At 42.1% G+C, this 25351-nt stretch overlaps 1 protein-coding gene across 1 annotated transcript in view; it reads right to left on the reverse strand.

The window, feature by feature from the left end:
* Positions 1-8381: 8381 nt before the first annotated feature.
* The window catches only part of LOC138963705 (uncharacterized), a 30017-nt gene continuing 13047 nt past the window's right edge, over positions 8382-25351 (reverse strand). Inside the window, exons 3-5 of the mRNA XM_070335552.1 lie at positions 11570-11684; positions 10861-10947; positions 8382-8868 (exon numbers count right to left, since the gene is read on the reverse strand). Coding sequence (XP_070191653.1) covers positions 8494-8868; positions 10861-10947; positions 11570-11684 — 577 coding nt within the window. The 3' untranslated portion in view covers positions 8382-8493. The remainder of the gene's footprint in view (positions 8869-10860; positions 10948-11569; positions 11685-25351) is intronic.

Genomic DNA, 25351 nt, shown 5'->3' on the forward strand with positions numbered 1-25351 from the left:
AACAGCTAAACTTCAAACTAAGCCAACAGCTAAACTTCAAACTAAGCCAACAGCTAAACTTCAAACTAAGCCAACAGCTAAACTTCAAACTAAGCCAACAGCTAAACTTCAAACTAAGCCAACAGCTAAACTTCAAACTAAGCCAACAGCTGAACTTCAAACTAAGCCAACAGCTAAACTTCAAACTAAGCCAACAGCTAAACTTCAAACTAAGCCAACAGCTAAACTTCAAACTAAGCCAACAGCTGAACTTCAAACTAAGCCAACAGCTAAACTTCAAACTAAGCCAACAGCTAAACTTCAAACTAAGCCAACAGCTAAACTTCAAACTAAGCCAACAGCTAAACTTCAAACTAAGCCAACAGCTAAACTTCAAACTAAGCCAACAGCTAAACTTCAAACTAAGCCAACAGCTAAACTTCAAACTAAGCCAACAGCTAAACTTCAAACTAAGCCAACAGCTAAACTTCAAACTAAGCCAACAGCTAAACTTCAAACTAAGCCAACAGCTAAACTTCAAACTAAGCCAACAGCTAAACTTCAAACTAAGCCAACAGCTAAACTTCAAACTAAGCCAACAGCTAAACTTCAAACTAAGCCAACAGCTAAACTTCAAACTAAGCCAACAGCTAAACTTCAAACTAAGCCAACAGCTAAACTTCAAACTAAGCCAACAGCTAAACTTCAAACTAAGCCAACAGCTAAACTTCAAACTAAGCCAACAGCTAAACTTCAAACTAAGCCAACAGCTAAACTTCAAACTAAGCCAACAGCTAAACTTCAAACTAAGCCAACAGCTAAACTTCAAACTAAGCCAACAGCTAAACTTCAAACTAAGCCAACAGCTAAACTTCAAACTAAGCCAACAGCTAAACTTCAAACTAAGCCAACAGCTAAACTTCAAACTAAGCCAACAGCTAAACTTCAAACTAAGCCAACAGCTAAACTTCAAACTAAGCCAACAGCTAAACTTCAAACTAAGCCAACAGCTAAACTTCAAACTAAGCCAACAGCTAAACTTCAAACTAAGCCAACAGCTAAACTTCAAACTAAGCCAACAGCTAAACTTCAAACTAAGCCAACAGCTAAACTTCAAACTAAGCCAACAGCTAAACTTCAAACTAAGCCAACAGCTAAACTTCAAACTAAGCCAACAGCTAAACTTCAAACTAAGCCAACAGCTAAACTTCAAACTAAGCCAACAGCTAAACTTCAAACTAAGCCAACAGCTAAACTTCAAACTAAGCCAACAGCTAAACTTCAAACTAAGCCAACAGCTAAACTTCAAACTAAGCCAACAGCTAAACTTCAAACTAAGCCAACAGCTAAACTTCAAACTAAGCCAACAGCTAAACTTCAAACTAAGCCAACAGCTAAACTTCAAACTAAGCCAACAGCTAAACTTCAAACTAAGCCAACAGCTAAACTTCAAACTAAGCCAACAGCTAAACTTCAAACTAAGCCAACAGCTAAACTTCAAACTAAGCCAACAGCTGAACTTCAAACTAAGCCAACAGCTAAACTTCAAACTAAGCCAACAGCTGAACTTCAAACTAAGCCAACAGCTAAACTTCAAACTAAGCCAACAGCTAAACTTCAAACTAAGCCAACAGCTAAACTTCAAACTAAGCCAACAGCTAAACTTCAAACTAAGCCAACAGCTAAACTTCAAACTAAGCCAACAGCTAAACTTCAAACTAAGCCAACAGCTAAACTTCAAACTAAGCCAACAGCTAAACTTCAAACTAAGCCAACAGCTAAACTTCAAACTAAGCCAACAGCTAAACTTCAAACTAAGCCAACAGCTAAACTTCAAACTAAGCCAACAGCTAAACTTCAAACTAAGCCAACAGCTAAACTTCAAACTAAGCCAACAGCTAAACTTCAAACTAAGCCAACAGCTAAACTTCAAACTAAGCCAACAGCTAAACTTCAAACTAAGCCAACAGCTAAACTTCAAACTAAGCCAACAGCTAAACTTCAAACTAAGCCAACAGCTAAACTTCAAACTAAGCCAACAGCTAAACTTCAAACTAAGCCAACAGCTAAACTTCAAACTAAGCCAACAGCTAAACTTCAAACTAAGCCAACAGCTAAACTTCAAACTAAGCCAACAGCTAAACTTCAAACTAAGCCAACAGCTAAACTTCAAACTAAGCCAACAGCTAAACTTCAAACTAAGCCAACAGCTAAACTTCAAACTAAGCCAACAGCTAAACTTCAAACTAAGCCAACAGCTAAACTTCAAACTAAGCCAACAGCTAAACTTCAAACTAAGCCAACAGCTAAACTTCAAACTAAGCCAACAGCTAAACTTCAAACTAAGCCAACAGCTAAACTTCAAACTAAGCCAACAGCTAAACTTCAAACTAAGCCAACAGCTAAACTTCAAACTAAGCCAACAGCTAAACTTCAAACTAAGCCAACAGCTAAACTTCAAACTAAGCCAACAGCTAAACTTCAAACTAAGCCAACAGCTAAACTTCAAACTAAGCCAACAGCTAAACTTCAAACTAAGCCAACAGCTAAACTTCAAACTAAGCCAACAGCTAAACTTCAAACTAAGCCAACAGCTAAACTTCAAACTAAGCCAACAGCTAAACTTCAAACTAAGCCAACAGCTAAACTTCAAACTAAGCCAACAGCTAAACTTCAAACTAAGCCAACAGCTAAACTTCAAACTAAGCCAACAGCTAAACTTCAAACTAAGCCAACAGCTAAACTTCAAACTAAGCCAACAGCTAAACTTCAAACTAAGCCAACAGCTAAACTTCAAACTAAGCCAACAGCTAAACTTCAAACTAAGCCAACAGCTAAACTTCAAACTAAGCCAACAGCTAAACTTCAAACTAAGCCAACAGCTAAACTTCAAACTAAGCCAACAGCAAAACTTCAAACTAAGCCAACAGCTAAACTTCAAACTAAGCCAACAGCTAAACTTCAAACTAAGCCAACAGCTAAACTTCAAACTAAGCCAACAGCTAAACTTCAAACTAAGCCAACAGCTAAACTTCAAACTAAGCCAACAGCTAAACTTCAAACTAAGCCAACAGCTAAACTTCAAACTAAGCCAACAGCTAAACTTCAAACTAAGCCAACAGCTAAACTTCAAACTAAGCCAACAGCTAAACTTCAAACTAAGCCAACAGCTAAACTTCAAACTAAGCCAACAGCTAAACTTCAAACTAAGCCAACAGCTAAACTTCAAACTAAGCCAACAGCGAAACTTCAAACTAAGCCAACAGCGAAACTTCAAACTAAGCCAACAGCTAAACTTCAAACTAAGCCAACAGCTAAACTTCAAACTAAGCCAACAGCTAAACTTCAAACTAAGCCAACAGCTAAACTTCAAACTAAGCCAACAGCTAAACTTCAAACTAAGCCAACAGCTAAACTTCAAACTAAGCCAACAGCTAAACTTCAAACTAAGCCAACAGCTAAACTTCAAACTAAGCCAACAGCTAAACTTCAAACTAAGCCAACAGCTAAACTTCAAACTAAGCCAACAGCGAAACTTCAAACTAAGCCAACAGCTAAACTTCAAACTAAGCCAACAGCTAAACTTCAAACTAAGCCAACAGCAAAACTTCAAACTAAGCCAACAGCTGAACTTCAAACTAAGCCAACAGCAAAACTTCAAACTAAGCCGACAGCTAAACTTCAAACTAAGCCAACAGCTAAACTTCAAACTAAGCCGACAGCTAAACTTCAAACTAAGCCAACAGCTAAACTTCAAACTAAGCCAACAGCTAAACTTCAAACTAAGCCAACAGCAAAACTTCAAACTAAGCCGACAGCTAAACTTCAAACTAAGCCAACAGCTAAACTTCAAACTAAGCCGACAGCTAAACTTCAAACTAAGCCAACAGCTAAACTTCAAACTAAGCCGACAGCTAAACTTCAAACTAAGCCAACAGCTAAACTTCAAACTAAGCCAACAGCTAAACTTCAAACTAAGCCAACAGCAAAACTTCAAACTAAGCCGACAGCTAAACTTCAAACTAAGCCAACAGCTAAACTTCAAACTAAGCCGACAGCTAAACTTCAAACTAAGCCAACAGCTAAACTTCAAACTAAGCCAACAGCTGAACTTCAAACTAAGCCGACAGCGAAACTTCAAACTAAGCCAACAGCTAAACTTCAAACTAAGCCAACAGCTAAACTTCAAACTAAGCCAACAGCTAAACTTCAAACTAAGCCAACAGCTAAACTTCAAACTAAGCCAACAGCTAAACTTCAAACTAAGCCAACAGCTAAACTTCAAACTAAGCCAACAGCTAAACTTCAAACTAAGCCAACAGCTAAACTTCAAACTAAGCCAACAGCTAAACTTCAAACTAAGCCAACAGCTAAACTTCAAACTAAGCCGACAGCGAAACGCAGTCAAACTGATAAGGTAAATTGTTGACCTATAATATATAATATATGACATATTATGTCAAACCTATGAAGCATAGTTATACAGTATTGGTAAATGTGGCGGTTATTATCTGTCAGTTGTATATTTGACAATCATTTGGACTTTCCTACTGCAAAGCTGTTCACACATTTTGAAACACCCTGTTTCATTATACACTTTTGACATGCGAGAAAGGACTAAATAAATTCCTCTAAAGTATGTACCTTAGTTATTATAAGCATTCTTATCAAGATCATTAGCAACGTGTTTCCTGGACCAGTTTTGCGAATACGCAGGTCAAGATCGTGCATACACGGACGTGTCCTCGTAACGGCTGAAGGGTCAGCTTAAACCTTCAGAGGTCAAGCTTCTCCATGCACGGACCTGCAATCGTAAGGTCTCACTAGACAGCTGACGTCAGTGTTGGCCATGACAGCACGAGCTGCACTAGTCAGCTGTACAACACCGATAACAACAAAGCTGACCTACATTTTCATTACACGTGTTCTGAGGTCTAAACAGGGGTGAGACTACAGGTATGCGTATGCACATGCGAGTACATACGTGTGTGTGTGTGTGTGTGTGCATGCGTGCGTACGTATATGTGACCATTTAAAAAAATTCAGATGACAGATTAAAGTGTGTGTGTGTGTGTGTGTGTGTGTGTGTGTGTGAGTGTGTGTGTGTGTGTGTGTGTGTGTGTGTGTGTGTGTGTGTGTGTGTGTGTGTGTGTGTGTGTGTGTGTGTACAGACAACAGTGATGACTGTGTAACTGTTACTGTGAGAAGGAAAGAACTCGTTTCACGGATCTCTCAGCCACCAGCAAAACATGTAGTTCGTTGTCCGTAAGTTATGCAACATCTCGTAGTCACAAGTTAGAGATGTATCTAGTCAAGCGGAGTGATAACTTAAACTTGATGACGAGCTTGCCAGGATTAGTGATAGAATTACGTCCACAATTCTGACGAGTTGTACGAACTTTGCGCAAGTACGTACGTCCTTACGAAGACACACACACAGACACATGCACACACACACACACACACATACAACCAGACAGCCAGGCACACACACACACACACACACACACACGCACGCACGCACGCGCACACACACACACACACACACACACACACACACACACACACACACACACCGATAGACAGACAGTATCAGTCATGACATAAAGCGGTTCAGAATTCGAACACACTTGTTTAATAACATAAACAATGTTAATATTGTCACTACATTTCACAACCTGAAGAACGAGGACGATGCCATTGTCTTGTGCATAATCATTGCAACATGCAAACATAGTTTACATTACATTCGTCATAATGGAAGTTTCATGCAAAAAATAATACAACAATGGAATACACAAACCAGAATATGATAACACAGAACTAAGAATAAAGACAGAAGAGTGAGAAACAAATAATTATGAGCATGTGCAAACTAAAATGCTCCCAAAAGCCGCATAGTGAGAAAGCCAAAGCCAAAAAACCCCAAAGTATGAAATGTGAAATGATACAATCGTACAGAACCTTTCTTCACAGTGTCAACATGTTAATGTGGGTTTAGTTCAAAGCAAAATAATACGATGTAGGCCTAACTCTTAAAACTGGGACCTGAAGAATAATGCCTTGAACGGGTTTTTTACGTGACTTTTGACATGGATTCGAATTTATCCCCCCCCTCGGCTTCTTTCTCTCTGTAAACTTGTAGAGCTAGTTATTTTTCGGTAACTTACCCAACAACCAAAATCACTTACCCAACAACGGGCCTGAATCCTCGATAGCTCATGGGTAGAGACTGTACACATTGTGGATCTACTTTTTGCGACTCAAAAGTTCAGAACACTCTAATATACCAAATATACCTTTCTGGAGCAAACAATACAACCATACCGCATTTAAACCAGCAACTACAGGCTTGAACACAAGAATCTCAATATAAAATCCATGAGTTTGGTTGTTTTCTGAATTCAGAGCTGCCGTGCACAATCGTTTATCGCTAGCAAGATTCCAAGGAAAAGTAACTCTCATATTTTGTCTAGCGACACGAGTAGTTCTCCTTCCAGATTTCGGCTGCATCGACAAGACTGCAATCCGACGGTCAGTTTTCAACAATATTTCATTTTATAAACAGATCACACGCAATTAATTGCAAATATTTAATCAACTTAAAAAATATGCAGCGGTTTCATACACTATTTTTCCCCAGAAAACTGACCTTCATACAGTTTTTAACGTTGGAACACGGGTGTAAAACTTCGTCTGCTAGTCACATTCGAGGAAAGAACATTTCCTGAGCGATACCAAAACATGAACAGAACACACACTATCTGCCTTTACCGCCACAGCAGAATGACAACATAACTGTGTACTTGATTTTAGTTCAAAACATGGAAACTGAAAAAAAGTGTTAACGGAATTGAATGATTTGCACGGAACTATGCAACCGCGCATTAATCGATCGCCTGCGCAGGTAGACTGGTTGGGTGAATATGATTCGATCAAACTTTCGCACAAAAACTCCTCTTTTCTTTGAATAACTGAAGAAAGGAGGAATAAAGAGGTTACATACCTCGTCTCAGTGATTATCAAAAATAATGGTCTCAGTTCGCGGTCATGAAAAAGCTCGCTGAAGCTCGCATTTTTCATGATCCGCTAACTTCGACCATTATTTTTAATAATCACTGAGACTCGGCATGTAACCTCTACGTATATATATATGGGTACTTTTAAAATCAAAAGAAGGCAAAAGTTAAAATTACTGAAGGCACAACATGAAAGAAAATTGCCTTAAAAATTTTCAGAAATTTTCAGAATGAAGACGATTTTTTTTAATTTTCTTGAAAAACTAGCTTGAGATTCAGATGCCCTAGATATGTTCCGGATTTCGACGATTCTTCTTCTTCTTCTTCGTTCATGTTCACTCATGTTTTTAGCACGAGTGGAATTTTACGTGTATGACCGTTTTTACCCCGCCATTCGGTATTTTCGTGTTTCTATAACCCACCGAACTCTGACATGGATTACAGGATCTTTTCCGTGCGCACTTGGTCTTGTGCTTGCGTGTACACACGAAGGGGGTTAAGTCACTAGCAGGTCTGCACATAAGTTGACCTGGGAGATCGGAAAAATCTCCACTCTTAACCCACCACTGGCACCAGGCGGCAGCGACCGGGATTCGAACTCACGACCTCCCGATTAGGAGGCCGATGTCTTACCACCACGTCACTGCGCCCGTTTCGACGATTCAAATCAGGTGATCATTTCCTGATGATCATGTAGTTTGATCCATGATAGGCCTTACATGAAACTCATTGTGATTCAAACACCATGCTGGACTTAAAATAAACATGAACACTACAAATTGCTGACGTAACAATTGTTGCTTCGACTGCTAACTACAAAGATCGGGACACGTAACGCGACTGTAGTTAAACAGATTGGTGCGTGAAATGTATAAAATAAGACACTAGTTAAATAGTCACTACAAATTCTTACCATATGGTCCGTCAAGATCATGTGTTCGAAAACACACACACACACACACACACACACACACACACACACACACACACACACACACACTAACCAGCACGCGCGCGTACACTCACGGACAGTACAGACGCTCAGGCGCACACAATCTCACTGGCTCACACACACAGTCACTGACAGAGAAGTACATATGTACAGTATACACTCTCTTTCTGGAGGTTTTCATTGGAAGCACCCATTTCAAGTCAACACCATCACTCTTTTTTTACACACACACACACGCACACACACACACACACACACACACACACACACACACACACACACACACATATTTCGTGAGTTTTTCATTGGAAGCACCCATTTCTAGCCAAATCTCGTTTCCTCTCTCTCGTCCCAACTCAACACCCTCTCTCAACACTAAGTATTCCCCCCCCCCCCCCCCACTCCCCCCCCCCCCCACCCCTCCCCATGTTTCTCTCTGTGGCTTTACAAAACAAACATACATCCTCTCCATCAAGCGCACACGACTGCACTGCATTGAACAGCAACAAATCTCGTCATCATTCCAGTCTGCACAAAGTACAGTCACGGGTTGGGATTGCTGTAGCGTTGTCTCCTAACAGATGGCAACCGCACCCCGGAATGAAATCGTCCGTATCTCGCCTTCCACAAGAGAATAGCAAACCACAGCGAAAACAGGCTCCCGGCCAGACACAGCGAACCCACCACTAGCAGGTATATTTTCACTTCACAAAAAACATGAAAGCAGTCCTGGATGCCAGGGTAGGTGAAAACTCTCGGTAAAAAGTCGTCGCCATCTTGCAGCAGGAAGCAGTGGCAGTCGTCTTCCGTCTCTTTACAGGAAACGTAGGTAAAGATGCGGCCGAGGTGAATGGCGGAAAAGATGGCGGCCGTGACGCAGACGACAATGCTGATGGCGGATAAAATGGAACATAGGACCTGAGACAGAGAGAGATTGAACACCATATTAAAAAAAAAGTATTCAGGAAAACAGACACTGGGAAAAAAGTATATACTCATAAATCAATAATGGTGTTGAGGAACGCAGTACTGGCAAAGTGCTTCTTTTAGCCAACATTGCAGCAAAAGGTGGTGGAATGATTATAATGATAAAGAGTCAAATGCTTAAAAACATGTTCCCAATTCACAATACTTCTCATCTAAGTACTTAACATGCGTGTGGTTGTTTCCAAGTTGAAATCGTTATTTTGGTTGCTCTCATGTCACACTATTACATCAAATCTAAGTACTTGAAATCGTTCTTTTGGTTGCTCTCATGTCACACTATTACATCAAATCTAAGTACTTGAAATCGTTCTTTTGGTTGCTCTCATGTCACACTATTACATCAAATCTAAGTACTTGAAATCGTTCTTTTGGTTGCTCTCATGTCACACTATTACATCAAATCTAAGTACTTGAAATCGTCATTTTGGTTGCTCTCATGTCACACTATTACATCAAATCTAAGTACTTGAACTTGCGTGTTTCCAAGTTGAAATCGTCGTTTCTGGTTGTGTTAAAAGTTGTGTAACAGACTCGTTCGTGGACACATACCAATAATATACAGACTTGCTGCTTCCTGTGCAGAGCTGCAATGTCTGTTTGGTAAATTAATGTTGTATTTCGAATAGGTGGACATTAAATAAGCCAACTAGTTGATTGCTCTGCTTAGAAAGCAAGTTGAAAGATGACTTTGTTTTTTATTTGTTTGTTTGTTTGTTTGCTTAACGCCCAGCCGACCACGAAGGGCCATATCAGGGCGGTTTTGTTTTCTATGATCATTGAATAAAATACTGTTTTAAAAAAGGAAACACACACAAACAAAGCCACGAAAAACATTCTACACAATATTCCCCACACACACACCAAACATGCTCTACATCATAGAATTGACAGTGAACCCTGTAGGAAGCACAATATTCCCCACACACACACCAAACATGCTCTACATCATAGAATTGACAGTGAACCCTGAAGGAAGCACAATATTCCCCACACACACACCAAACATGCTCTACATCATAGAATTGACAGTGAACCCTGAAGGAAGCACAATATTCCCCACACACACACCAAACATGCTCTACATCATAGAATTGACAGTGAACCCTGAAGGAAGCACAATATTCCCCACACACACACCAAACATGCTCTACATCATAGAATTGACAGTGAACCCTGAAGGAAGCACAATATTCCCCACACACACACCAAACATGCTCTACATCATAGAATTGACAGTGAACCCTGAAGGAAGCACAATATTCCCCACACACACACCAAACATGCTCTACATCATAGAATTGACAGTGAACCCTGAAGGAAGCACAATATTCCCCACACACACACCAAACATGCTCTACATCATAGAATTGACAGTGAACCCTGAAGGAAGCACAATATTCCCCACACACACACCAAACATGCTCTACATCATAGAATTGACAGTGAACCCTGAAGGAAGCACAATATTCCCCACACACACACCAAACATGCTCTACATCATAGAATTGACAGTGAACCCTGAAGGAAGCACAATATTCCCCACACACACACCAAACATGCTCTACATCATAAAATTGAAAGTAAACCCTGAAGGAAGCACAATATTCACCACACACACACCAAACATGCTCTACAACCTCACGCATCACGAGATTAAACGTACACCACACTAAACATGCCCTGCAACGTCACGCATCACCAGATTAAACGTACACCACACTAAACATGCCCTGCAACGTCACGCATCACGAGATTAAACGTACACCACACTAAACATGCCCTGCAACGTCACGCATCACGAGATTAAACGTACACCACACTATAAACATGCCCTGAAACGTCACGCATCACGAGATTAAACGTACACCACACCAAATGATGCCAAATCCACACGCAATCGACACTGCCTCGCCCCTCCCTCACCTTGAGAACAAAAGCCCTGGTTGTCTTGGAATAGTCTTTGAAGTTGGTCGCACAGAAATAGATGCCGAGAATCCCGGCCAGGCACAACTGAAACAGATCAAAACAAAAGATGCAGGACATTTTCCAGGTGGGTGTTGGAGTGACAGTGTGTCACGTGTGTGTGTGTGTGGGTTTGTGTGTGTGTGCGCGCGCGCGTGTGTGTGTGGGCGCGCGTGCGTGCGTGTATGTGTGCGCGCGCGTAGTGTGTGTGTGTGTGTGTGTGTGAAAGAGAGAGAGAGAGAGAGACTGGAGAGAGAGACTGGAGAGAGAGACTGGAGAGAGAGAGAGAGAGAGAGAGAGAGAGAGAGAGAGAGAGAGAGAGAGAGAGAGAGAGGACGAGAGAGAAGGAGAGAGTGGACGAGAGAGAGAGAGAGAGAGAGAGAGAGAGAGAGAGAGAGAGAGAGAGAGAGAGAGAGAGAGAGAGAGAGAGAGAGAGAGAGAGAGAGAGAGAGAGAGAGAGTAAGGAGACATAATTGTAGGAGGGGAGAATGAGAGAGAGGGGGGTTGGGTGTTTGTCTCCACAAGATGTTTTTGGTGTTGGTGGGGAGATAACTTGGACCACCCACAAATCGTTTAGTTACCACAATCCATACCTACAGGCAACTCATTCTTGCTCTCGCGTGAAATGTAAAAATCTTATCGTACTCAGATTCGCGTAGAGACAACTGACAGGAGTTGCCTTCTTGCTTGTTGCATGTTTGCTCTTCTTCTCACCATACACTCGGCTGACACATGCTGACACAGGCTGACACATGCTGACACAGGCGGACAGACAGTCAGACACTCTGTAACCCAAACACTGGCACATGCTGACACATGCTGACACAGGCACTACAGTCAGACACTATGTAACCCATACACTGGCACATGCTGACACAGGCGGACAGACAGTCAGACACTATGTAACCCCGGCATACACTGGCAGAAAGAGAGAGAGAGAGAGAGAGAGAGAGAGAGAGAGAGACAGACAGACAGACAGACAGAGAGAGAGACAGACAGACAGACAGACAGACAGATATAGTGACGGAGAAACAAAGCAAAGCCCGCCAAAATTTAAAATTACGTAACTGGATATAAACAAAATCACAAAAAAGACAGACTGCCAACGTTCCAAAATACAGAATAACAAGTCGCGTAAGGCGAAAATACAACATTTAGTCAAGCTGTCGAACTCACAGAATGAAACTGAACGCAATGCAATTTTTCAGCAAGACGGTATACTCGTAGCATCGTCAGTCCACCGCTCACGGCAAAGGCAGTGAAATTGACAAGAAGAGCGGAGTAGTAGTTGCGCTGAGAAGGATAGCACGCTTTTCTGTACCTCTCTTCGTTTTAACTTTCTGAGCGTGTTTTTAATCCAAACATATCATATCTATATGTGTTTGATTGAAATATGAAGGTGTGACAGTGCCGCCTCAATTTTTACAAAAAGCCGGATATGACGTCATCAAAGACATTTATCGAAAAAAAGAAAAAAACATCCGGGGATATCATTCCCAGGAACTCTCATGTCAAATTTCATAAAGATCGGTCCAGTAGTTTAGTCTGAATCGCTCTACACACACACGCACACACACACACACACACACACACACACACACACACACACACACACACACACACACACACACACACCACGACCCTCGTCTCGATTCCCCTTACCTCTATGTAAATACAAGAATGTTATGTTATTGGACGTATATATATATATATTGTATGACAAAACAAAACGCTATGAATGCACTGTAATGCGACCCACCGGTCTCACAAGGGGACAGACGGATAGACACATCAACTTATCTGAGAAATTGTCCAAGAAACTCTCTCAGATTGCCTCGCTTGTGCCTTCTGAGTGAGTTTCTTGGACAATTTCCCGGATAAGTTTATTTTTTATTTTATTTTATTTTATTTTATTTATTTTTATTTTTATTTTTTTTCTCTCTCTTTTTTTATATTTAGTCAAGTTTTGACTAAATATTTTAACATCGAGGGGGAATCGAAACGAGGGTCGTGGTGTATGTGTGTGTGTGTGTGTGCGTGTGTGTGTGTGTGTAGAGCGATTCAGACTAAACTACTGGACCGATCTTTATGAAATTTGACATGAGAGTTCCTGGGTATGAAATCCCCATACGTTTTTTTCATTTTTTTGATAAATGTCTTTGATGACGTCATATCCGGCTTTTCGTGAAAGTTGAGGCGGCACTGTCACGCCCTCATTTTTCAACCAAATTGGTTGAAATTTTGGTCAAGTAATCTTCGACGAAGCCCGGGGTTCGGTATTGCATTTCAGCTTGGTGGCTTAAAAATTAATTAATGACTTTGGTCATTAAAAATCGGAAAATTGTAAAAAAAAATAAAAATTTATAAAACGATCCAAATTTACGTTTATCTTATTCTCCATCATTTGCTGATTCCAAAAACATATAAATATGTTATATTCGGATTAAAAACAAGCTCTGAAAATTAAATATATAAAAATTATTATCAAAATTAAATTGTCCAAATCAATTTAAAAACACTTTCATCTTATTCCTTGTCGGTTCCTGATTCCAAAAACATATAGATATGATATGTTTGGATTAAAAACACGCTCAGAAAGTTAAAACAAAGAGAGGTACAGAAAAGCGTGCTATCCTTCTTAGCGCAACTACTACCCCGCTCTTCTTGTCAATTTCACTGCCTTTGCCATGAGCGGTGGACTGACGATGCTACGAGCATACGGTCTTGCTGAAAAATGGCAGCTACTTGACTAAATATTGTATTTTCGCCTTACGCGACTTGTTTTTTTTAAATCTCAGTTGCATGCTTGCCGGATAAGTTTATTATCTGTATCATAAGTGTTTGTTTGTCTGTCTGTCTGTCTGTCTGTCTGTCTGTCTGTCCACTCGAAAGACCACTGGGTCGCAGAACAGTGAATATGAAGTTTGTTTTGTCATAAACTAAACGTTCCAAGAACATACCCTTCTTGATTTGTAACTGGACAGACAGAAAAGAAGAAATAATGATTCTTCCCTGTAAGCATTCAATTTCAGAACGAATTAGGTTTCGTACTTTTTTTTTGCCTTTTTGCAAAATCCTTGCAACTGGTAGTACTAATAGCACTCCCTGTAGTTCAACATTCGTCCTCCGCACCAAACAAATACTCCTAAACGTCACACAAAACCGTCTGCTTGCAGGAACACAACAGTCTTTCAATGTCAGCCGATACTGTTGAAATGTGGCAGAAAGCAGACCACAATCTGGAACTACTCCAAAAAGTCTATTTTAAGCTTAACAGTAAATTAAAAGCACCAGCAACTACCAGCAAAGACCCCCTGCAAATGTTGAAACCATCACTACCGCCGCACCGTTTTTAATCCTTACTGATTGGTGATTTGTGAAGCTCGTTGAGGGCTTATTATGCAAAACGTCTGCTAATATTCCCCGTGCGCCCTTATTTCTCGCAGAGCTTGAAAACCGTGTTCAGGTCCTGACGTCTTTGGAAATGAAAATACCTTGAGGGATTTGGATGGTTAAAACATGGCTCATTCCTCAGCTACATGCCACGGTCTTGTCATGAAAGTGAGTTGAATGCTGACAAACGAACGCACGCACTTGCGCAAAAAAAACGCACGCGCAATCACACACACACACACACTACGCGCGCGCACACATACACGCACGCACGCACGCACGCGCGCCCACACACACACACGCGCGCGCACACACACACAAACCCCCACACACACACACGTGACACACTGTCACACATAAACACACACACACGCACACACACACGTGACACACTGCCACACATACACACACACACACACAAACACACACACATTTCTGTATACCTCATCTTTCAACATTAATGTTAGCAGTATGCACTAGGATTACCCAGGTAAATTCTAGACTTGTGACTTATCCACAGTCACTGAAAGGTCATCATGCAGCTGCTTGTTGATGGCCGCAGGAACGGTCATCTATTGGAATGCATTCGGAGAGGTGACATGTCTCGTTTGTTACCGTTCTCACGAGATCAGTTACAGTTTTTATTTTTTTCTCTCTCTCTCTCTCTCTCTCTCTCTCTCTCTCTCTCTCTCTCTCTCTCTCTCTCTCTCTCTCTCTCTCTCTCTCTCTCTCTCGTCCACTGTGCATACAGACGAAGACGACGACGATGACGACATCAGCACCATAGGCGACGACAAGATGGAGGACGCTGTGTCGGAAGCTGGGCTGTCTGACGCCGGGCATCACCAAGAGGGGGAAACTGCTGCTTCAACGACCAGCGTGCCACCTCTGAGCAACACGGGCAGCCCCGGGAGTCTGCCGCCTCTCCGAGGAATGGGCCGAGGTACCCCCATCTCTTCTCCTCACTACGAAGCTTCTGCTTCTGCTATTGCTTCCGGTGGAAGCAGTGGGAGTAGAGGGAGGGGCAGGGGCAGGAACCACAGCGCCCAGCAGACCAGAGAGCAGACGACCCCTATGCAGACCAGGAACCGGTCCCAGACCTCTGCCCCTCCCTCCTCCCGCCAGCAGACTCTACTGGACAACTGGAACGGCAAACGCAGGTAGGGGTTAGGCCGAGGCCCTTCCGCACATCCATCAGCATCTCAGGTATGCCAGGAACCCACACAGCGCACTCACATCCCTGATGTGCCTTGCGCTAATGCTACCACCACACACTCTAAAACAACGTTATCGTTGGCTACGCTTAATGTCGAAGGCATCTGGAACTTTTTGAGAGATACAGATATCACAACCTTGTTAAAGTACGACATTCTCCTTTTCACGGAAACATTTAGTGAACTGGTACCGAACTCGTTATTACAATGTCAATCCCATGTAGTTTTCCCATCCCCCGCTGTAAAAGTGTCAGACAGTATTCATGCGCGGCGATCGGGGGGAATTATGTTTCTAGTGAGAAAGGAGTTGTGTAAGTACATTAAGCAGATTGAGATAGAAACGGATAATATTATTGTGTTGAAGTTGTCTCACCATGTCTTGGGGATCGACACTGACTGTTTGCTAATCGGTGCTTATCTCCCACCAGAATCAGCCCCATATTACGAAGAGACAGATATATATAATGGTGTTTCACTTCTTGAAGATAGTCTTTTAGAAGCTGTGAGGGAATGTGGAGATCTGCCAATGATAATTTGTGGTGATTTGAACTCAAGAACTGCATCTCTGAACGTTAAAAACACAGACCCGATTGCTGATCTTTCCGACATTACTGCCCGCGTCAGTGACATTGATGACCTTAAGATGCCGAGAGTTTCCATGGACAAAGTTGTGAATTCGTTTGGCCGATACCTTCTTAACATTTGCGAAGAATTTGGTCTAGTGATTCTGAATGGATTACAGAAAGCAGGCTTCCCTGGAAATTTCACATACATATCACAAAGTGGCAGCAGCGTTATTGATTATTTTATTGTTTCTCAAAAATTACGTTCACTTTGCGAACATTTAAAAGTTGTGCCCATGGTTGAGACCAAACATTTATTGGTGGAATTGTTTATTGCCACTAAGAATGGCGTGTGTTACCCCAAAACCCATGGTAAACAATATTCTTGTTCGAAATACCAATGGAACGAAGAGAAATGTGCAGAGTTTCACTGTCACATGCAGAGCGACCATGTTAAAGGTATTATTGAAGAAGCAACGGTGCTCATTGATATTGATGTCAACCAGTCGCTTGCAAAGTTTAATGAAAGTTTGTTTTATGCTGGAGAATGCATGAGAAAGGTTATATTTGTCGGCTCAGAAAAAAGAAGAATTTGGTTTGATCTTGAATGTAGGCAGAGCCGTCAAGTTGTTTGGCAACTCCTTCGCAGGGCTAGCCATTCGGACGAAGATGAAGACAGATTGCAGTATTCTCAGAAGCGCAGAGAATATAAAGAGTTGTTGAGGCAAAAAAAGGAATTATATAAAGATTCTGTGGTTGAGTCTTTGCATGCAAATTTAAAGGACCCTAAAAAGTTTTGGGAAACAGTCCGTTCAGTGCGACCATCTCTTGGTGGACAATGCAACATATCGATGGAACAGTGGTATGAGCATTTTCGTGATGTTTTTGGTACCGTACCACCTGCGGAAACAAATACCCCGGGTAATGAAGGTGATCAAAGTTTTGAGCAAGGAGAGCTGAGAAATTGTGACTCTTTAAACCAATTGATCACACATGATGAGGTAATGCGTGCAGCCCGGGCGCTAAAAAATGGAAAGGCAGCTGGCCCAGATGGGTTGATTAACGAGTTTTATAAGAATGGTATTGATATACTTTTGCCTTTTTTGACCAATTTTTTTAATCATTTATTTGACAACGGTTTGTTTCCCGATGAATGGTCACACTCGATTTTGCACCCAATTCATAAGAAAGGAGATATTAATTCACCGGATAATTATAGAGGTGTTTCGTTGTTGAATGTATGCAGCAAATTATATAGTTTTATTTTGAATAAACGTATTTCTGATTGGATAGAAGAGAACGAAGTTGTTGGGGAGGAGCAAGCTGGTTTTCGCCAAGATCACTCTACAGTAGATCACATATTTACACTGTTTGGAACCGTACAGAAACAGTTGTTGAGACATAGAAAACTGTATGCAGCCTTTATAGATTTTCGGAAAGCGTTTGACTCTGTTCACAGGGATAAACTATGGAAAGTACTGGATCAGAATGGCATGTGTGGAAAGATTGTTTTAGCCCTTAAAAGTATGTATACGACAGTGAAAACGTGTGTTCGAGCAGGAGGTGAACTTTCAGATGTATTCATGTGTCCAGTCGGCCTAAAACAGGGTGAAAACTGCTCACCGATTTTGTTCTCATTGTTTATTAACGAATTAACCAAAGACATTATGGCAAATGGAAGACACGGTATTCAATTGTCACCGGATTTAGTCGAATTATTGATTTTGTTGTTTGCGGATGATGTGGTTTTAATCTCTGATAGTGTCATCGGTTTGCAAAACCAGCTAAATGTTTTATTGACCACCTCAAAGAAGCTTGAGGTAGTCGTAAATATGGCTAAATCGAACATAGTTGTGTTTAGAAACGGTGGTCATCTAGCATTACGAGAAAAATGGTTCTTTGGTGATAGTGAAGTGAAAGTTGTAAACATGTATAAATATTTAGGAGTCTATATGTCCACAAGAATCTCTTTTTCCCACACTCTAAACGACCTTGCTGATCGCGCGAGAAAGGGAGTATCAGCTATCCTCAAACTTCTTTGGAGTATTGGGGAATATTCTCCTGATACATTTTTTAAACTGTTTGACAGTCAAATACAACCGATCTTGACGTACGGTTCGGAGGTCTGGGGACTCTCTGCTGATCAACAAATTGTTGAAAGAGTACATTTGTCTGCCATTAAAAGGTTTATCGGTGTCCATTCGAAGTCACCAAGGCATATAGTTTACGGTGAAACAGGACGTTATCCTCTGTTTGTGGTAACGCACATAAAGTGTATGAAGTTTTGGCTTCGATTAACTCGGATGGATGGCAACAGGTACCCCAAGAAAGTGTATAATATGCTACTGTCTATACAAAGGCAAAATTACACGACATGGGCTTGTAACGTTCGTAATGTTTTGTACAAGTATGGATTTGGTGAAGTGTGGGAAGCACAAGGTGTTGGTGATATTTCCACGTTTGTAAGAGAATTTCGCCAAAGACTTGTCGATTGCTTTAGACAGGATTGGCATAGTTCCCTTGAATCACACGTTTTTTATAATGTGTATTCGTTATTTAAGCAGTCCTTGTGTATGAGTGGTTATTTGTATCAGATAAGAAATGTTCATTTGAGAAGAATGTTAGCACGTTTCAGATTTGGTATGTCACCCTTAAATAACCACTATTTACAGTATAAACCCAATGTGAATAACGTAGACAGATTTTGCCCTTTGTGCTCAGATGATACACTGGAGACGGAAGTACATTTTTTACTTGTTTGTCCCGCATATAATGAGATCAGAGTTGAATTAATAGCCTCAAAGTATTATCGGAACCCATCCATGTTTAGAATGTGCCAATTACTATCCTCAACAAATGGCCAAGTGGTAAGACAGTTAGCAACGTATATTTACAAAGCACTACGATTTCGCACTGATTCTCTGGAAAATGCTCAGTTGCAAGATGTAGGGCCATAATGTTGCTTTTTCTGCTTATTTTAAACATTGTTCGCTTGTATAATGTGTCACCAGTCTTGTTATGGGCCGGAGGCCTAACAAATAAAATTTCCGACTTCCGACTTCCGACTTCTCTCTCTCTCTCTCTGAGAGAACTTACATTTTTCATTTAAGCAATGTATTGTATGTAAATTGATGATATGTTCTTACTTTCATTTTATTATAATCATGTAGCAGTAGTTTTCTTTACTTGCTTATTCTTTGCCAATTTTAGACTAGTCCCTCTTTAGGGCTAGGGCCAGATGTAAAAAAGCAGATCACTGCTTACTCTATTACCCTCGTTAAATAAAGAATTGTTCTTGTTGTTCTTGTTCTTGTTCTCTCTCTCTCTCTCTCTCTCTCTCTCTCTCTCTCTCTCTCTCTCTCTCTCTCTCTCTCTCTCTCTCTCTCTCTCTCTCTCTCTGTATGTATGTCTTTGTCTGTGTCTCCCTCTGAGTCTCTCCGCTTCTGTCTTTCTATGTCTGTCTCTGTCTATGTGTGTGTGTGTGTCTCTCTCTCGCTCATCCGACTCCTGGCACACAGGTCAAAGCAGAGGTTAACTTGAGTGCACGTGTACCCAGCAGGAGAAGATGCCAACATGAAATTGCACTATGCTCTACTATTTATTGTCTTTGTCTATCGGGCACGAAGAAGGGAAGCTACAATCGCCCCAGGCCATATATACTCTTTGTTTCCTGAGCCTGGATCATTGAGACGGTTACCTCATAGATCTGTTCATTCTTCAGTTTGTCGGTGTCAAAAGTTATACCCCCATTCCACCCAACCGTTCTTTGTCCCGTTCCCGTACCAACCAAGGACTGCTGCCACAACAATGGAACGCTGCGCAAACGGCCGGTTTTTTTTTGCATCTTTCAGCAGCGTCTGACCATAGTGGCAGCCGTCCTTGGTCGGTGAGGGAACGGGACCTAGAACGGATGTGTGGAATGCGGGTATGACAACTCAGTGTGTGAGAGCGCTACCGTTGCGTTACCGTTGTTTTAAGTTCCTTTAACGATCAAAGCGTTCCGTTGCCGATGGGTTGAGGTTCCATTACCGTTCATTCTGATCGGGAGGGGAACGGCTAAAAATTTGAACATGCAGCCCGAACTCAGCCGCCCCTACCGACCATACCGTTCAAAGCAGTTCCGTTAACGATCAGTTACGTGCATTGCTGTTCTGTCCCGATCCCTCCCGTGCACGCACCGTTCCTTGGTCGGTACGGGAACGGGACCTAGAACGGTTGTGTGGAAAGGGGGTATAAGACTCGACCACTTGGCTTATGGTGGAGACAGCTGGAAGATCTCTGGATGTAATTGAAGAGGAGTAGTCTTCCTTTTAGAAAATGTGTACTCTGCCTTGCAGATTAGATATTATTTTGTGCTGTCGGGGCTGGGTAAAGGGAGTGGAGCGTAAGGGGGTGGGTAAGCGAGGGGTAAGAGAGACGAAAGAGAAATTTGGACAGGGAAAAGTCACTGCCTGAAGTATTCAATAAAGCCACACAAAAAAGAAGAAATTACCACATATGCAGGTTTTCAATTAATATTTTTGCAAAGTATCTGCACAAGCATGTGTGCCTCTGTGAGTATGTTCGTGGCTGCTTTCATGGGGTGCCTGTATCCTCAGGAATTTGAGGATTTCTTTTATCTCTCTTTTTCTGACACCGTTGATTTAACGTCATTTTTACAGGACAGTTTTTTTCCTTTCAGTAATAAGTTGTAGTAGTTTGACCTTATTGTTTTAGGACAAGTAGAGCTCGTTCACCAGTAGCAAAGACTCACTCAGTCCATCAGTGTGCCTGAGTGTGTCTGATGGGGGGGGGGGGGGGGGGGCTCTCCCGTGACCGGCCACCTGCATTGTACGGACAGGTTTGCACTGGCCCAAGGGTGTCCGTTCATGAGAGGGACTGCTGTAACAGCAAAACTAGTGTGAAATATAAGTAAACAATTTATCCACTTGACTATATTCACAACAGGGACCTATCACTCTTCTTTGCATGTTTTTATGCCTACGGATTTTCAAATACTCTGCAACACATGTAACCCAAATTCAACATGTGCCCGTACAATACCGCTTCTTTTATGAAAACATTGCTTCGGCAATGTTGATTTTAATCAACCAATTTTCTTGTTGTACCGTGCGGCAGACGGCAGCCTGCAGACTGTCACTGGCACAACACTGAGTAGTAACGTAGTCGCAAGGTTCGCACCAAAGAAAAGGTTATATGGTGAGATAAGTTTAGTTTTGAGTGTTCAATATAAAAACAAATTAGAAGAAGAAGAAGAAAAAGAAGAAGAAGAAGAAGCAGATGATGAAGATAATGATGATGATGGTGAGAGATGTGGAAGTTAAAACCAAGTTGATCTTTACGAGGTTTACTCCTTCCTACGCGTAATCATTTATTTTATTTTATTTTATGCAATTTATATCGCGCACATATCTCAACCACGGATTCAAGGCGCAGGGATTTATTTATGCCGTGTGAGATGGAATTTTTTACACAATATATCACGCATTCACATCGGCCAGCAACCCTCATAAGCCTATTAGAGCGAGCATTCACCTTTCACGGCCTATTATTCCAAGTCACACGGGTATTTGGTGGACATTTTTATCTATGCCTATACAATTTTGCCAGGAAAGACCCTTTTGTCAATCGTGGGATCTTTAACGTGCACACCCCAATGTAGTGTACACGAAGAGACCTCGGTTTTTCGTCTCATCCGAAAGACTAGCACTTGAACCCACCACCTAGGTTAGGAAAGGGGGGAGAAAATTGCTAACGCCCTGACCCATTCAGTCTTACCTAGTTACCTTATCTTAGCAGCCCATACAAATCCCACGCCAAGAACTCACATACATCGTTATCAAAGAAAAACACAAATAAATAAGCAGAAAAAGAACACACCTTCCATTAAAAGCATATACCCCCCAAACATGGCGGCACCAAATAGGTTTACGGGTGTGGTTTACAAATGATAACTGGAGAATAACCACGGGGCCTGTGCTAAATATAACACCCAGGGGCTATAAACGTGTCGAGCCAGGAGGAAATCACTCGTGACGACATCTGAACAAGGGAGATAAGGCCAAGCTGTAAATAGCTGTAAATAGCTGGACGACTTACGTTCCCCTGAGATTTGAAATTTCAAGGCGAAAAATTAACGGCCGTGGTTGCACGATAACTATTTGTTTTTTTTAAATTCGACTCTTAAACAGCAATCTTCAGTGGGAAAGAACCGTGAATGAAAGCTAGACCCGATGTAACATAGAGGGGGAATCGAGACGAGGGTCGTGGTGTATGTGTGTGTGTGTGTGTGTGTGTGTGTGTGTGTGTGTGTGTGTGTGTGTGTGTGTGTGTGTGTGTGTGTGTGTGTGTGTGTGTGTGTGTGTGTGTCTGTCTGTGCGTGTGTGTGTAGAGCGATTCAGAGTAAACTACTGGACCGATCTTTATGAAATTTTACATGAGAGTTCCTGGGTATGATTTCGTGTGTCACAATGGGATAATCAGCAGATGAATTCATACACTTGCGTCGGTATACGGGGAATAGATGGATTAGCATTACTGGGGTAGTGGTGGCAGGTAGGGTGGGGGTGGGGAGAGTGTTTGGGCAGTGGAACAAGATAAGGCGGGTAGGGTTTTATCCCTTACTTATTTCAAGGAGTTTATCTGCGATAATAGAGCGACAGCGGCTACAGCAACGTTTGCCTGATGGCGATCATGTATAAGTTTGACACTGATATGCCATGCAATCTTTCGTTTGATACAATTTTCTTTTATGAATCGTAACAGTTTATAGTCAAGAGAGAGAGAGAGAGAGAGAGAGAGAGAGAGAGAGAGAGAGAGAGAGAGAGAGAGAGAGAGAGAGAGAGAGAGAGAGAGAGAGAGAGAGGGTGAGAGAGAGAGAGAGAGAGAGAGAGAGAGAGAGAGAGAGAGAGAGAGAGAGAGAGAGAGAGAGAGAGAGAGAGAGAGATGAAAAGGCCGTAACCTTAAACTCATATAGATCTGTAACATATATTTGGCACGTCAGTCAGTCAGTCAGTCAGTCATTCCGTCTTGCCCACGCACAACCAACCATCCCGCCCCCTACTTTCGGAAAAAAATCGCCCCCCCCCCCCCCAAGTTTAACCTTAGAAAGGTTACTTTCCAGCCCCGAGGCAGTAGGTGTCAAAGACACAACAGACGCATGAGAGGAATTGACCTTTACCAATGCCAGATAATACGGCAACACCGACACTCCAACACCGACACTCCAACACACATATCTCTGTCTCTCACCTGTGATTCCCTGCCACACCTACGTTTACCTGGATAAAGCTTCGATCACCAGATGCCTACCTGAGTTGATGTGTTTCTGTTCTCTTGTTGTTGTTTGTTCGTTTCCATCACTGAACTGTTCTAATATTATATGCACACATACTAGTGGATTGTATTAAAGTAGGTGGCAGAGAAGAATCGTATCCAATAACCATATAGTAATACTGTAGATGTAGTAGTAATAGTGAACACATGCAAAAATTAATTGGGTAGCGCCGTGCTGTGTGGGTAGCGCCGTGCTGTGTAGCACTACAGTCGCACTTTGGTCAGTCGTACATGTGTAGCACTACAGTCGCCCTTTGGTCAGTCGTACTTGTGTAGGACTACAGTCGCCCTTTGGTCAGTCGTACTTGTGTAGCACTACAGTCGCCCTTTGGTCAGTCGTACTTGTGTAGCACTACAGTCGCCCTTTGGTCAGTCGTACTTGTGTAGGACTACAGTGGCCCTTTGGTCAGTCGTACTTGTGTAGCACTACAGTCGCCCTTTGGTCAGTCGTACTTGTGTTGGACTACAGTGGCACCTGACCATAACGACTACCTGAGGGACCGGACAACAGTGGTCGTTATGGACAGGTGGTCGCTACGTAAAGGTGGTCGCTACGTAAAGGTGGTCGCTACGTAAAGGTGAATTATAAAGAGAAAAACATCTCGTCGAGGATCTTTTGGGAAGGTCTTTGATGGACAGGTGGTCGTGTTCGAGAGGTGGTCACCGGGGCAGGTTGGACTGTACAGCCGCATAACCCTAAAGAAAAGCCACACTCAAGTCTACCGAATGAATGTCCGTTCAACGTGTAAATTCGGCAAGAAAAACACGAGCCACTGGTAAAAACAGATAAGCCGGGAGGTTTTCTCGACAGATGGGCAGTAGTCCAAACTAAATGACATTTCTTTCCAATGAAGCGAAGGCCACACTTTCAGACCCCCGACAGGTTAGAAATCCTCGAATCAGTCTGTACGCTTTGACACTTCACCTCCATGGGCCGTCTGAGCATCTGATGTTGTTGTCTCTCTGGCATTGATTGGTTTATTACACAAGAAGTGAAAGCAGAGGCTGAGATTCTATTGTTGCTGTTTTCTCTCGAACTTTGGCTTACTTCACAAGAAGTCAAAGCAGCTTAGCATCTATTGTTGCTGTTGGTGGTGTCTCTCCGGCTTTGGTTTTCTACACATGAAGTCAGCAAAGCAGCAAAATGATATTGAACACTAATGCATGTTTAAAGAAAGAAAGCTATTTCAAAATGCATCAACTTCATCCAACACCAACAAATCAACGGACATTTATACATTCACAATACAATTTCACCACAGCCTGTAAGAACTTCATACCATTTACAGCAGACCAAAGCTATAACGTCTCGGCGTAAATCAGTAACCGGCCATTCCGTTCACCACATGCCTGACCTTTGAAACCAATTAGACTTTACCTAGCTCGCCGTACCTGCAGGAATCTACTGAACCTTAGTCTTAGCCTTGGGAGTCAAAGCACAGCGAAAACCAAGAACGCACGAGGACCTTCATAATTATGCAAAGCATCATATATATATCCACGGCGTCATGCACACCCCCGGCCAACAAGGACGAACTTTGAAACCACTCACCTGTACTTGCATGCATCAACCACACGTCAGTACAAGTACTAATGTGCCATGGAAGAATAAATGTCAACAGTGCATGAGGACGATTATACGCACAACATTTAAGCTTACAACCCCAAAGGCTTGAACTTTCAGACAAGTTACCAACCGCATACTAGCATGAATCGCCTAAACGTCAGTACTAGTTTGCCTTAAAAGAATAACAACACCTTTACTAGAAGCATTCACACCGACATACTGATCAACTTTCGACCCATTTACCTCACCTGCACGATGAAACGTCAGTAGACCTACTAGTTTGCCGTACGGAAGTATGAAACTCAAGAACGTACGAGGACCTGTACTAGAAGCATCATAATGTCAATGGCAGTATTCGTACCCCCACAAGGATATGAACT

This window comes from Littorina saxatilis, linkage group LG4 (assembly GCF_037325665.1).
Source record: "Littorina saxatilis isolate snail1 linkage group LG4, US_GU_Lsax_2.0, whole genome shotgun sequence".
NCBI lineage: Eukaryota > Metazoa > Mollusca > Gastropoda > Littorinimorpha > Littorinidae > Littorina > Littorina saxatilis.